Source organism: Pteropus medius, unplaced genomic scaffold (genome assembly GCF_902729225.1).
Source record: "Pteropus medius unplaced genomic scaffold, Ma_sr-lr_union100, whole genome shotgun sequence".
Lineage (NCBI taxonomy): Eukaryota > Metazoa > Chordata > Mammalia > Chiroptera > Pteropodidae > Pteropus > Pteropus medius.
In genome coordinates, this window is record NW_024352949.1 from 1,642,919 (window position 1) to 1,655,537 (window position 12,619).

The window sequence follows — 12,619 nt, forward strand, 5'->3', positions numbered from 1 at the left end:
ATTGATGATAGCCATTCTGATAGGTGTGAGGTGATATCTCGCTGTGGTTTTAATTCACATTTCTCTGATAATTAGTGACCCTGAGCATCTTTTCATACATCTGTTGGCTATCTATATGTTCTCATTGTAGAAATGTCTGTACAGGTCCGCTGCTCATTTTTAAATTGGATTGTTTGTTTGTTTGGTGTTAAGTTGCGTGAGTTCTTTATAAATTTTGTATATTAACCCCTTATCAGATGTATCATAGGCAAATATCTTCTCCCATTCAGTAGGTCATCTTTTTGGTTTTTTGATGGTTTTCTTTGCTGTGCAGAACTCTTCAGTTTAATACAGTCCCATTTGTTTATTTATTTTTTGTTTTCTTTGCCTGAGGAGATATAACAATCTAAAATTTTAAGAAAATACTTAGTAAAATATTTATTTTATAAGATTGCTTATTCTATTTATTTGTAAGTCTATTTTTTTACACAACATATTATTTTGCTTAATCTTAATAATGTATATGTACTAACAAAAAGTATTTAACATCCAAGTAGCCTTTATTTTTTAATTTTTTTACAGGTTCATTTTTTTTGAAAATTTTTTTAATTATGGTAACATTGATTAACAAAATCCAATAAGTTTCAAGTATATGATTCAACAGTAAGCTGCATTATGTGTTCGCCGCCCATAATTAGATTTCTTCCTGTCACCACATGTTTGACCCCTTTTACCCCATCTACCTCCCCACTCACCTCCCCACCCCTCCTTTCAAGTAGCCTTTAAATATTTATATATTTACAGAAGAGATATCAGCTGCTTGCATGCATTTACAGGCAGTAGATCATAGAACATGACTAGACCCCATCTTTCTCATGCTTCCATTCAATGCCCATAGGCATCTGCTGGATAGTGGGGGGCAGAGGGGAAAGCAGGTCTGTCTTCAGGAATTCATGGCTGGTGGGGCACATGTGTGATATGATCCCTGAAAAGGGAGTGCATGAAGGGACTCCCAGGCAGTGGGGGATACCACTGAGGTACACCCAGATATGAAGACAAAGAATGAGTTGAGGTGGAGAAACAGAGGAAGCCAGAACAGAGAGGAGGCTTCATAACTGATTGCAATGGTGGTGGTGGGGCATCAGGAATGATTCCCTAGACAAACTGAAAGCTGTGCCCATAAATCAGTCGTTAAACTCAAGAAATGACACTTTCCTCTTTCTCTGCTCACCAAGAGTTTGGATTTATCTTGTGGTACTTTATACATGGTATTTATTGAGTGCCCATTCTGTGCAGAGGACTGTAGTAACTGCTATGGCAGAGATAATGAAGAGTGTGATGAGACCCCTGCTCTCAGACACGATTCAGTCAGGTTGTTATGGCAAAGCCTCAAACAATAATATAGATCATGTTAAAATAGGTTATATGTTACTTTCATCTCCCTGAATCTCCCTCAGGATCTAGCAGAAAGGTATTTAATGCTAAATGCCAGTATAATTTGATGTTATCTTAATTATTTACTGCTCCAAAGGAAATTCAGTAGTTTTAATGATTTTTAAATTTGTGCTCAGCATTTTTCTGACATGAAAAATAATTCATGATTATATAATCTCTCTATTCATTTCATAATTACAAAAGTTTTACGACAGTTATATGCTTCAAGAGATTGTCTAGGTATAAAATATTTCTAGCAATGTTAACTCGTCTTGCCAAATCCAGCAACATCTAATAAGGAACATCTTGTCTACCATCTACTTTACTTGGTTTTTACACCAAAGTTGAATGATATTATGTAAGTGAACACAATCCTCCATGCCAAACATACAATTCAACATCATCTTCCTGAGCTAAGTAGAAAAAACACAATACATATACACCTCTTTTTTTCTCATTTGCGATAACACAGACATTTAGGTATTCACATATCATTGAATTCATTTGGATCTTTGAACACTCGGGCTTCAAATTCCATCTGGCTCTGTAAAATTAAAGTGTTCAAATTAGTACTAACTTCCAAAAAACAGTAGAAGAAAACAAAATATTCTGTATGTGCCCTTCATGTTTGAAGAAACATAAGATAACTGATGAAGAGGGAAAATCAAGAACTTGTGATGTCCACACATTTTTTTTCACAAACAGATGGCAACACTATTGACTATATTCCAAGCACAATGCTTGGTATGGCTACAAAGATAAGTAAGTCTACATAACCCAGCTCTCCAGGAGGCTCCAGCCTAGTGACTGGGACTGGTCAGAAACTGGTGAGTTTAATTTATTGCAGTAAGGTTTGAAATAGAGTAAACACACAGTAGATTTTGGGAGGCCTGGAGGACTAATTATGTCACAGACAGGCTGTGGCAGGTAGTGAAGATGCTTCCTGGAGCAGGAAAAGCTGGACCAACATCTGGGGGTGGGGAAGAAATGTGGTCTAGTAAGGCAAGAACCCAAAAGTTGAACACTTGAGATTTATTAACAAGGAGGGTGTGGTGACCTCAGCAAGAGCAGTTCCAGAAGTAGACAAGTGATGGTAGTATAGGTTGTAAATATGGACAATTCTTTTAAGACACTTGGCTGTGAAAAAGAAAGCCATTGGGCAGAAAATAGAAGTAGGTATGGAATTAAGGTAAGTTTTCTCCTTTTCCTTTTCTCTCTTTCCCTCCTTTTTTGTCCCTCCTTCCCTTCTTTTTACGTTCTTCCTTTACTCCTTCTCTTTCTTTCCTTTTCCTTTTCTTCTCAAAATGGGACAGATTTAGATCTGTTTAAATCCTGAAAAGAAGGTTTAAATAGTGAGGGAAGAGGGTGAAGATGTAGGGTAAAGATAAAGGTAAATGATGAAGTAGTTCTTGAGGAGATGGAAGGAGAAAGATCCAGAACTCTCCATTAGGCACTTCTGAGATTTATCCAACCATTCATTCATCCATCCACTCATCATTTACTAGGTACCTATTATGTGCTACACATAGCATATGGGGAAAAATGTTGTAAAAAGACCAAGTTCCCACCCTCAGGAAGCTTACAGCTACATGCTGAGACAGACAATAAGTAAATGACTAAAAAGCAAGGTCAGGGGATGGAGAGGTGGTAATAGTTAGGTTAGTCAGTGGCATTTGAGCATAATGAGGAAATGGCATTTGAGCAAAGACTTAAATAAAGTGAGAGTCTGAGGCATGTGAAGGTCTGGGGAAAGGATGTTCTAGACAACAAAAGGTTAGAGTAAGTGCAAAGGTAACTAGAGAGGAACAGAGAGGAGGCTGAGATAGCTCCAAAGGCGAGGGAGATTGGGAGATAGTAAGAGACATGGTTAGAAAGAGAGAAAGGGACCACTGTACAGATGTCAGAATCCACTTGGGAGTTTCAAGCAATGGAGAGGCATGATCGCATTTGTGTTTTTAAATATGCTAGATATTATGAACAAGAGTTAGCAAGGAGACAACAGTGGAAGCAAGAGAGCTAGGTGACAGTTGATAGCAGCTCAATTTTGGTTGGTGGTCAAGAATTGTGTAGAAAAGAAGTTATATTCAAGGATATATTTGGAAGGACCAGCTAATGGAGCTATAACAGAAAAATTAAGGGTAATTCCTAGGTTTTTGACTGAACAACTGAATTTATGGGGGTGTCATTTATTGAGATAGGAAAGACTGGAGGAGGGATAAATTGGGAGGAAATCAAAAATTTATTGAGATTATCTAATGGACATATTGAGTAGGTAGCTGAAGATACAGACTAGTGACTGTGGTGGGGGGGAGGTATATTGTAATATTTATATATCACATCATTCTACCTGCTAAAAATCTTCCAATCAATCCTCATTACCTTCAAGACAAAATCAAAGCTTCAAGCTCCATTGGACTTGGCTTTTCTATGCATCTCCAACCTTATCATCGATCTCATACCACACCAAATGCTCTTCTAATACAGATTCATCTCTCTCTCTCTCTGTGTTTCTGTCTCTGTCTGTCTCTGTCATCTCTGTCTCTCCCTCCCTCCCTCCTTCCCTCTCCCTCTCCCTCTTTCATATATGTCATTCCCTTTGCTTAAATTATTCTTCCATATATTGACCTAGCTGACTATGGGGTCCTTAAAAGCCCAGGTAAGCCTTCCTGTCCCACCAGCCATTCACTTGTCACTCCATACAGCTGCCTTAGATGCCTTCTTCATGACTTTCACAATGTTCTATGCATATCTATGCATGTGGACTTTGGCATCAGGGTACCCAAGGTATTCCATAATTGGCGCATGAACTTGGTCAAATTGCCTAAACTCTCCAAGCCTCAGTTTCATCATCTGTAAATTGGGTATAATAATACTACCTACTTCATAGGGTTGTTAGAGGGATTAAATGAAGTGATGTGGGACATTGCACTTATGACATTGTCTGGCATAGATGAAGCATCATATAAGTCATTTACCATAATTATAATTATACTTATCATACTGTTGAGTAATTATTTTCATGCTGGTTTTTCCCAGGAAAATATTAGCCCTTGAGTGTTGCCATTGAGCCTTTCATCTGTGCTTCTGGCACATGTTAAGTTTCAATAATTGTTTCTTACATAAATAAATGAGATAATTAATAAAAATGTAGAATGGGCTACTATAGTACTATAAAATGAACCATCGCGTTCTTCTTCAGTGAGTTTTCTCTATTTAGAAGCTATTCTCTATGGGTGAATGTGATTCATTTGATCCATCACTCATCAAAACAACAAGTACTGGATTATTGATCCTACATTATATTTTGATCACTGTCCAGTGAAAGTAATATCTTTCTTTACCTTTGGATCAGGTAGACATGGTCCAAAAGCTTCCAGTAGAAGAGTCTCTTCTCTTACGGCTTGTTCATAGTCTGAGAAGGACAGCTTCCCATCATGGTCATGATCCTGGGGGTGGATCAGGGGGGTGACCAGCCATGTGTCAGTCAACATGTAAAATACTTATCACAAACACAACTGCTTTTTCATGATCAAGTGTTAATTAAATTTTAAAAAGATGTTATAAAAATTAAAAAAAAAACTAAACAGTGAAATTGAATAGAACGTTTAATATTATAATAAAAGAATACAATCTAAGTGTTTGATTTTACCAAGCAGGAAACTTATAGTTATTATAATCTGAATTCTTATTAGTATCCCACATCTGGCTTGTAAATTTCAATATAAAGCTCTAAATTGTCCATATTTACCATTTTCTTAAGTGTTATCTCAACCAGATCTTTAATTCCTTCATCAGGGTCTTCTTCAGATGGCTGTTTGAGAAGGCTGTTCTTCAACATGTGGAACATTTCCTCCTTTGAAATGAATCCATCACCATTCAAATCAAACACTTCAAAACAATCTTTTTAAAAAAAATAGCGAATTATGAATTTAATACTATTGTTAGGGAAACATTTGATCTGATAAAGTTTTCAAGGCCAAGGTTTGTTGGTGTTCTTATCAATCCCACAGGCCTTAGCAAAATCTAATTTCCATAATAAATGCTTAATGTATACTTGTTGAATATATTCAAAAATCCTTAGAAAAAGTTTCATTACACTCAGCAATGGAAAAGCATGCCAAGGAACAATAATTTAAACATTTTCATCTTTAAAAAATTGGAAAACTGCTTGAAATATGACTTAAACAGAGTTCATCAGAATTAAGAATTAACTAAGAATCAGAATACTTGAATCAATGTTCTCTATTTTTGTGGTTACAATTCAGATAATGACATATGTAAATTACTTAATACCTTAATACATAAATACATATGTACATAATTAGCATCTGTAGTATATGCCTATGCAGTCTTACTGGCACGAATTACTTTTCAAAATATCTTGATTTTTCCTTTTCATTAATTTTTTCAACCTTTATCATTGACTTGAATTTGCTACATAAAAGAGGCTAATGGGGATTCAAACCCACTGAGCAATAGAAAACCTACTTCAGTGGCTGGGTTGGAAGACACTGACTTAAATTCTTTAGATATGTTAATTATAATGTACAAACCAATCAGATAACATATCTTACATTTCATTTTTTCTTCCAAAGTTCCTCGAAGAAACAATGATAATCCAACAATCCATTCTGATACATTCACACAACCATCGTTGTCTTTATCAAAACCTCGAAATACTAAAAAGAGAGAAGTATAATACTTGTGCTGCATTTTTATTCTTAGTAATGTATCTACGTTGCTACTATTCACTTTTAAAATTTCAACAAAACTTCAGTATTATATAAACTAACATTCTATTTGCCAAAGGACACTAAGATATTGTAGCAAAGGAACAGTCTTTTATTTAAACTTCACACTTTCCCTTCATAACTTGTGGGAACAAAGTAAATTCTGAATATCTAAATATATTATTCAATAACTTACTGACATATGAATATATTAGTATATTGAATATATTGATAATTCAACATAAAATATATAATTTTATATTTTAGTTACTTAAAAAAGTAATGTTCTTACATGATAGATAGAACTATCTTAATTTTTATTGAGATACTTCCAATGATGTAAGAAAACTTAAATGTCCTTTTTTATTCTTTTCATTATTATATTTACTGAGTAAAAATAGAAATATTTTGGGTTCTCTGTGTGAAGGAACCTAATTATCCAAGCTAAATTTGTCCTCTTCTTAAATAGAGTGGATACTATTTCCTTCTCTATCCTTCTCTTGAACATAAATATAAAATTTTATATTTAAGTGAAATTGGGAATATAGAACATTAAGCTCTTACAAAGTGTATGTCCAAACTCCAATTTTTTTTCAGTTATGGCTAAATTTGGCTCACTTAAACACTGTATATTTTCTTACCTCTGTCCATAATCATGTCATCTGTCATTCCAAATGTTACATGCAAGATGTTTCGAAATGCATTACGATCCAGTCCAATGACCACACCTTGCCGCTCTGTTACATCTCCCACCAAATTATAAAAAAGATTTATAAGACATTTCACTTCAAATTTATTAACTGTGGAAGAATAAAATTAAGATATAACAAAAATGTTTTTTAATCTTTACTTTCTAACTTAAATTTTACATTAATGAGTTTTTATTTTTTTATTTTATTATATTTTTTAAATTAATGAGTTTTTAGATAAACCTTATCGAAGACCTCAGACATGTAGTTGTCAATAGAAGACTTTCCTTTCTGAGACACATGACTCTTAAGTTAATAGAGAATGACTACTACAAAGAATTCTCCACTAAAATGAAAAAATAAAGCCCTCCCTCAAATATTAAACAGATACAAGTTCAGTCATGCTTAGAAAATAGGAAGATAATATTAACCAATTTACCTGAATAATCGTTATGGATCAGATTTTAAATTTTACAAGGCAATAAAGTATGATTCAAGGTAAGCATGGTAGTGTTTAAGAACAGTATCTTTTCCCCCAGCATTTTGATTATAGGCATTCATGAGATTTATATATTAACTTTTGCCTGGAAATAAATACCAGGATCCCGAAAACTGGGCAATAATTTTCATCTCACATTACCTTAATGAAATTATAATCCAGATTTTGTAGACCAGAATCATATATTTTCCAATAACAGAGAATTTAAACATATTCCAGAACCCATTGTGGTTCTTGCTGCAGATGAAGTGTAAATTAATATGCAACTATTCAGTAGTACTTTAGAAGAAGGAAATTTTTATTGAAAGGATATACGCACACATGCACATTTGCCCACACACATAATTGCATAAACACTGAGCTAAGTATTTATGTTCCAATCCCTATTTGGTGTAAGTAGAAGAGTTACTGCCCAGCATTAAGAACATTAAAGTGAGTTTAATAATGAATTACAGATAAAAGATGGGGATGATTTTATTTTAAAACAAGACAAAATTATGGTTGAATATTTTTAAAAACAAGGATGCAGTCTGTGTGCATGTAAAAGAAAACAGAACATAGGAATAAAGAAATCACATCTAATCTTACAGGTCAGGACAGGCTTGAATGTGATTTCTGGTTTGGGCTACCAGAAAGAGGAATATTGAAGACTTCAGAAAATAAATGATTTAGTAAATAAATTGATTAAATTGTAGACAAGCGTATAATGATTATAATTTTTAAAAGAGCTGTTAGTTGCTATAGAGAATGATATGTACGTTCTTCAAGACATTAAACAGAAATACTATGTAATTCAGTGATTTCATTTCTGATTATATACCCAAAAGAATTGAAAATAAGGACTCATATACTTCTATACTAAAGTTCATAACAACATTATTCACAGTAGCCAAAAGGTGGAAGCAACCCAAGTGTCCATTGAAAGATAAACAAAATGTGGTATATACATACAATGAAATATTATTCAATATTAAGAAGGAGATTTTGATACATGCTACAATATGGATGAAACCTGAAGACATTACAATGAAGTGTAATAAGCCAGACCAAAAAAAAAAAGAGACAAATATTGAATAATTTCACTTATATGATGTATCTAGAGTGGTAAAATTCAGAGACAGAAAGTAAAATGGTGGTTGCCGGGGGTTGGAGGAAGGGAGAAATGGGGAGTTATAGTTTCACTTGGAAACATGAAAAAGTTCTGAAGGTGGATGATGGTAACAGTTGCACAATAATGTGAATGCGCCGCAGAGCTGTACACTTAAAATGGTTAAAACAGCAAATTTTATGTTGTGTATTTAACCACAATTAAAACGCTCTAAAAGTAAAAAGAGCTGTTAGTAGTTGGGGAAGAAAAGCCTGTATGAAGAATGATGCACACTGTTCACATATATAAAACGCTAACAAATGGGATGCTGAATAGTCATTTTTTCATCTTGGCTGAAATAAAAATTAAAGAATATTAGATCAGTGTATTACCCAAAGGATCCAAGATTAACTACACAAAAATTTTTCTTGCTGAAATTTTCTTAAATTCTAGAATACTAAATGAAATTAATGGAGAGTCAAGAATGGCTTTTCATCTTTTTGGATATGTTTCAGTTTGTTCTTTAGATCATATCTGTAGAATGGTGGATTAACTAGACGATCATGTAAAATAATTTCTTCTCTGATTCTACAAAATTTATCCATTTTATCTTGGTGGGATTATCATCTGGCAACTAAAAGGAAATATAACTTAAGGGGAAAGGTACTCTGTTTAAAGACATTTAAAATTAGTATAATGTCCACGACTTGTAACTTTTTTGTACAGAATCTAACCAGTAATCAGTTTTTAAGGATCACTTAAAATTTTTTATGTAGGTACATAAAGCAAAATAGTTGACTGTTTTTCCTGCTATATTTACACTTATCTTTTAATACACTCATCTTTTGATTGTTCAGAGAATGTTCGCAATACGTTGTAAATTTACTGAAAAGGGTCTAAATTAAATTCAGCATTGTGTATAGCAGTTACTACATTGTTTATTCAAAATGTTTACTAGAGGTTTTAAGGCCTGGTCTTTTCCCAGAAATGAAAGCATTTTAGGAAAAACAATAGAACAAAACTCTCATCAGATTATAATAACCATATTAGTGCCTTCAATTATAGATGCCTTTTTTTTCTAAGAAGTTTAACATTCTTACTTACACACATCATAACTTTTTATTTGCAGCACCATTCCACTAAGCATTTCTTACTACTCACTCCATTGGATACTAAATATGATTAGAAGGCACTAGGATCCTGTAATCTCTAGAACTACATTAAAACATTGTAGCAGCAACTGGAAAGTGGAAGTCTAAAGTTGGGAACAGATTCTTTACCATGTGTTTAGCTTTGGTAAGCTCTTTGGTTTCCAAACAAATTTCCTTGCTCTGATACAAGTTTATTTATTTATTTATATTTTTTCCCCAAGGATGTTCAGCCATTGATAACCATTTCTCCCTATGGATCTTTTGGTAAATTCCCAGAACTTAGCCCCTGCCAGTTTATTTGCTCTAGAGAGCTAAGAAGCAGGTGTATGTTGGTTGTGTTATTTTTCTTGAGTCCATGGTTTTTAGTACTTACTTTACACCTGTGTCCGAGGCTAAAACCACATGTGTCTCATGGATATATAAATCAAGTTTCTATGATGTAAAGATAAATTAAGAAGAGAGTTTGAGAAGCAAATAAGGGTACTTGTATGAGTGTAGTACTAGATACCTGGACACCTGAACACGGATCCTTAAGATCATTGGCAGGCGTGGGTGTTCACCCCAAGGAGCTAACACCGGGTATTCCTTTCTAGACTTCTCTTTAGCGGTGGGGGTGGAAGTTGCTCCACTGGCACAAAGTTTGGAGGCGGGAAGCAGGTCGAGCAGCGGACAGTGGCACTGGGTAGGACACGAGAGGAGACCTGGGGTAGGAGCCTCTGCTCGTCCCGCACTCGATTCTTACTTACAATGCTTGCAATTTTTAGTTAAGGTGTCGGTCAACTTCTGCAGCTTCTTGCGGTTCATGCCGGGCGCTCAGGGTATCCGGCTGCGGGAGTGTGTAGGAGCCCGTGGCTGCCGGGACTCTCCGGAGCCCGAGGCTTAGGGCAGCCAGCTGGGTCTCCACAGCCCCGCGCGTGCGCTGCCCTAACACTCAGAGTTGCCATAGCAACGCCTCGGCAGGCCTCTGATTGGCTCCCGACTGCTTGCGTTTTGCAAACATACAGTGTGGCCATAACAACGACTGGGCTGACCGCCTATTGACTCCTGGGGTTGGGGCGCGCAGTCCCTCTTGGAGGGTCCTGGCCAGGCACGTTGCAGAACTGTGCTCTGATTGACGTCGGAGTTCTAATTTTCAGGTGTTGCTGTCTTTTGGGTTCACAGCCCCTTTGAGAGACCGCACTGTGAATCATCAAGGTCTAAAAATAAGTTGTACACGCTATGCAAAGGATCTTTTGGGTGGTGAGCATTACACCAAGGAAAACTTAAGCTCTTCAAGGAGATAGCTCTAGGGGAACTTGGAGGAGCTTCAAGAATTAGCAGGTGTGTTATTCAGACCATTGTTTTAAGGGGTACAGGAAGATGAGGAGCTTGCTTTTAGGGCAGAGTCTCTCTTGGTTGTCAATCCTTTTGCTCTGATACCAGAAGGGAGGCAAGAAAATATCTTTAAGTTTTTGGTGCTGTTACTGAAAACAAGGGGAACTTGGAAGGTTTTTTTTTTCTTTTTCTTTTTCTCACCATTCATTCTTGGGGGGTAGGGTGTAGGCTTTCAGTGGAATCTGAGGGAAGGCACTGGCAATTTTTAAGCTAGTTAAAGAGTAATCCTCCCAAACAGAGAGACTGACAACTGCCACTTGGCTGTGGGGTACAGCCCAATCTTGCTTTTCTGGAAAATATCCCAGTAAAATTGATCCTTTACTTATTTGAAAGACAGGGCCTGTGACTGCAAACAAAGGATAGTTCTTATAACTTTAATGTGGGAGGACTTTCTACTCTTCTTAACCACAGATGGAACACTCTTCTTGAATTAGAACAGCAATAAAATAGGTTAGCTCAGCCAAGAGTACAAAATCTACAGTATTCTCTAATGTATCTACTTGTTTAACTTGAGAGAGGAAAATGCCTTTGAATACAAATTATTTTATTGTATACATATTGTCATTGTTAGATTGAAAGCAGAAATATTCTGCCAACCATGAGTAACAATCCGAAATGAAATAGTTCCAGTGTTGGTCTCTGATTTTCTCGTACTCCTATATGTCCTCTTGTCTAGCAGTTGTGGCATTTCTCAGGAGATCGTAGAGAACAAATGGGAAGGAATAGATATATTCTAATTATACTCACCTGAGAAACCCTAGTGGCTTCTGTTAGATTACAAAGTTGTAGCAAATATTTAATTCATAGATTGTTGCCAGTGCTCATTGCAAAAGATATGTAGCAAAAGAGTGATTGTCAGTAGTTAATAAGAGAAGTTGTGGGCCCCACATGTCTCTTCCTCTGGGTCTGCTAACTTCTTACTAGGTTTTCTGAAGGGTTGCCCTGCTAGCATGTCTTGGGGAGTAGTATGCCACTGGTGGGGAGCACATTGTGGGGTCTGTCTAGGTGTCCCTGTGAACATCATACACTGGGAGCTTGCTGGGGAGAACCTAAAGATGAACTGATTAGTTCTTAATTCATAGGCTTCAGACCTAGGACCCATCAACCATGTTCACTTAAAGTACAAAATATGGAGTAAGGACAATACCACAGAAGGTTGAAATTGAGTCAAATCAGGCAAAAATTCCTTAATCTGCTAAGAAAACTTTGTGAGGTGACCTCCTCCCATTATCCCCCTCCCCAAGTTTTTTCCTCCATGCTATTCTTTTAGTAGAAAATTTCCAAATGCATTGTTATATGAAACTCACTTCTTTAAGAGAGGTGGCTACAAAGTTAACCTTCCCATAAGATGATGCAAATCTTTCTTAGAGACAGCAAGATATTTATTAGGGGCATGTTTTGTCAACATCCTGGTAAATTTTAGAGTGATATTTAAATTCTTGTGAAGTTTTTGAACTTAGTATTTTCAGACTTCAGCAAAAGGCCTCATAGAGTCAGCTAATCACATTTCAGCAAATTGAAATTTCTATTTGTAGTTTTTTTGTTGGTTGTGTTGAGTAGACACGGGATTGCTTTCCCCCAAGGGATTTTTCAGAGTAAGGCAATTAAATCAGAACAGTTACCTCATATCAAATCAATCAACAGTGGAATAATAAAAAAGCCTGTTTAATTTGTAT

The 12,619-nt window shown here is 35.7% G+C and overlaps 1 protein-coding gene across 2 annotated transcripts; it reads right to left on the reverse strand.

Annotated features, from left to right (window-relative positions):
- Positions 1–1,234: 1,234 nt before the first annotated feature.
- On the reverse strand, positions 1,235–10,468 carry CLXN (calaxin). Of its 2 annotated transcripts, none has more exons than XM_039850446.1 (6): positions 10,316–10,468; positions 6,785–6,889; positions 5,988–6,092; positions 5,162–5,313; positions 4,755–4,859; positions 1,235–1,957 (listed from the first exon to the last, which is right to left on the reverse strand). In XM_039850446.1, the coding sequence occupies exons 1-6, from the start codon at positions 10,371–10,373 to the stop codon at positions 1,898–1,900; spliced, it is 585 nt and encodes a 194-aa protein (XP_039706380.1). In that variant the 5' UTR covers positions 10,374–10,468; the 3' UTR covers positions 1,235–1,897. The 2 variants fall into 2 exon arrangements, with proteins under 2 accessions (XP_039706380.1, XP_039706379.1); XM_039850445.1 differs by having other exon boundaries at positions 6,785–6,943.
- Positions 10,469–12,619: the final 2,151 nt, after the last annotated feature.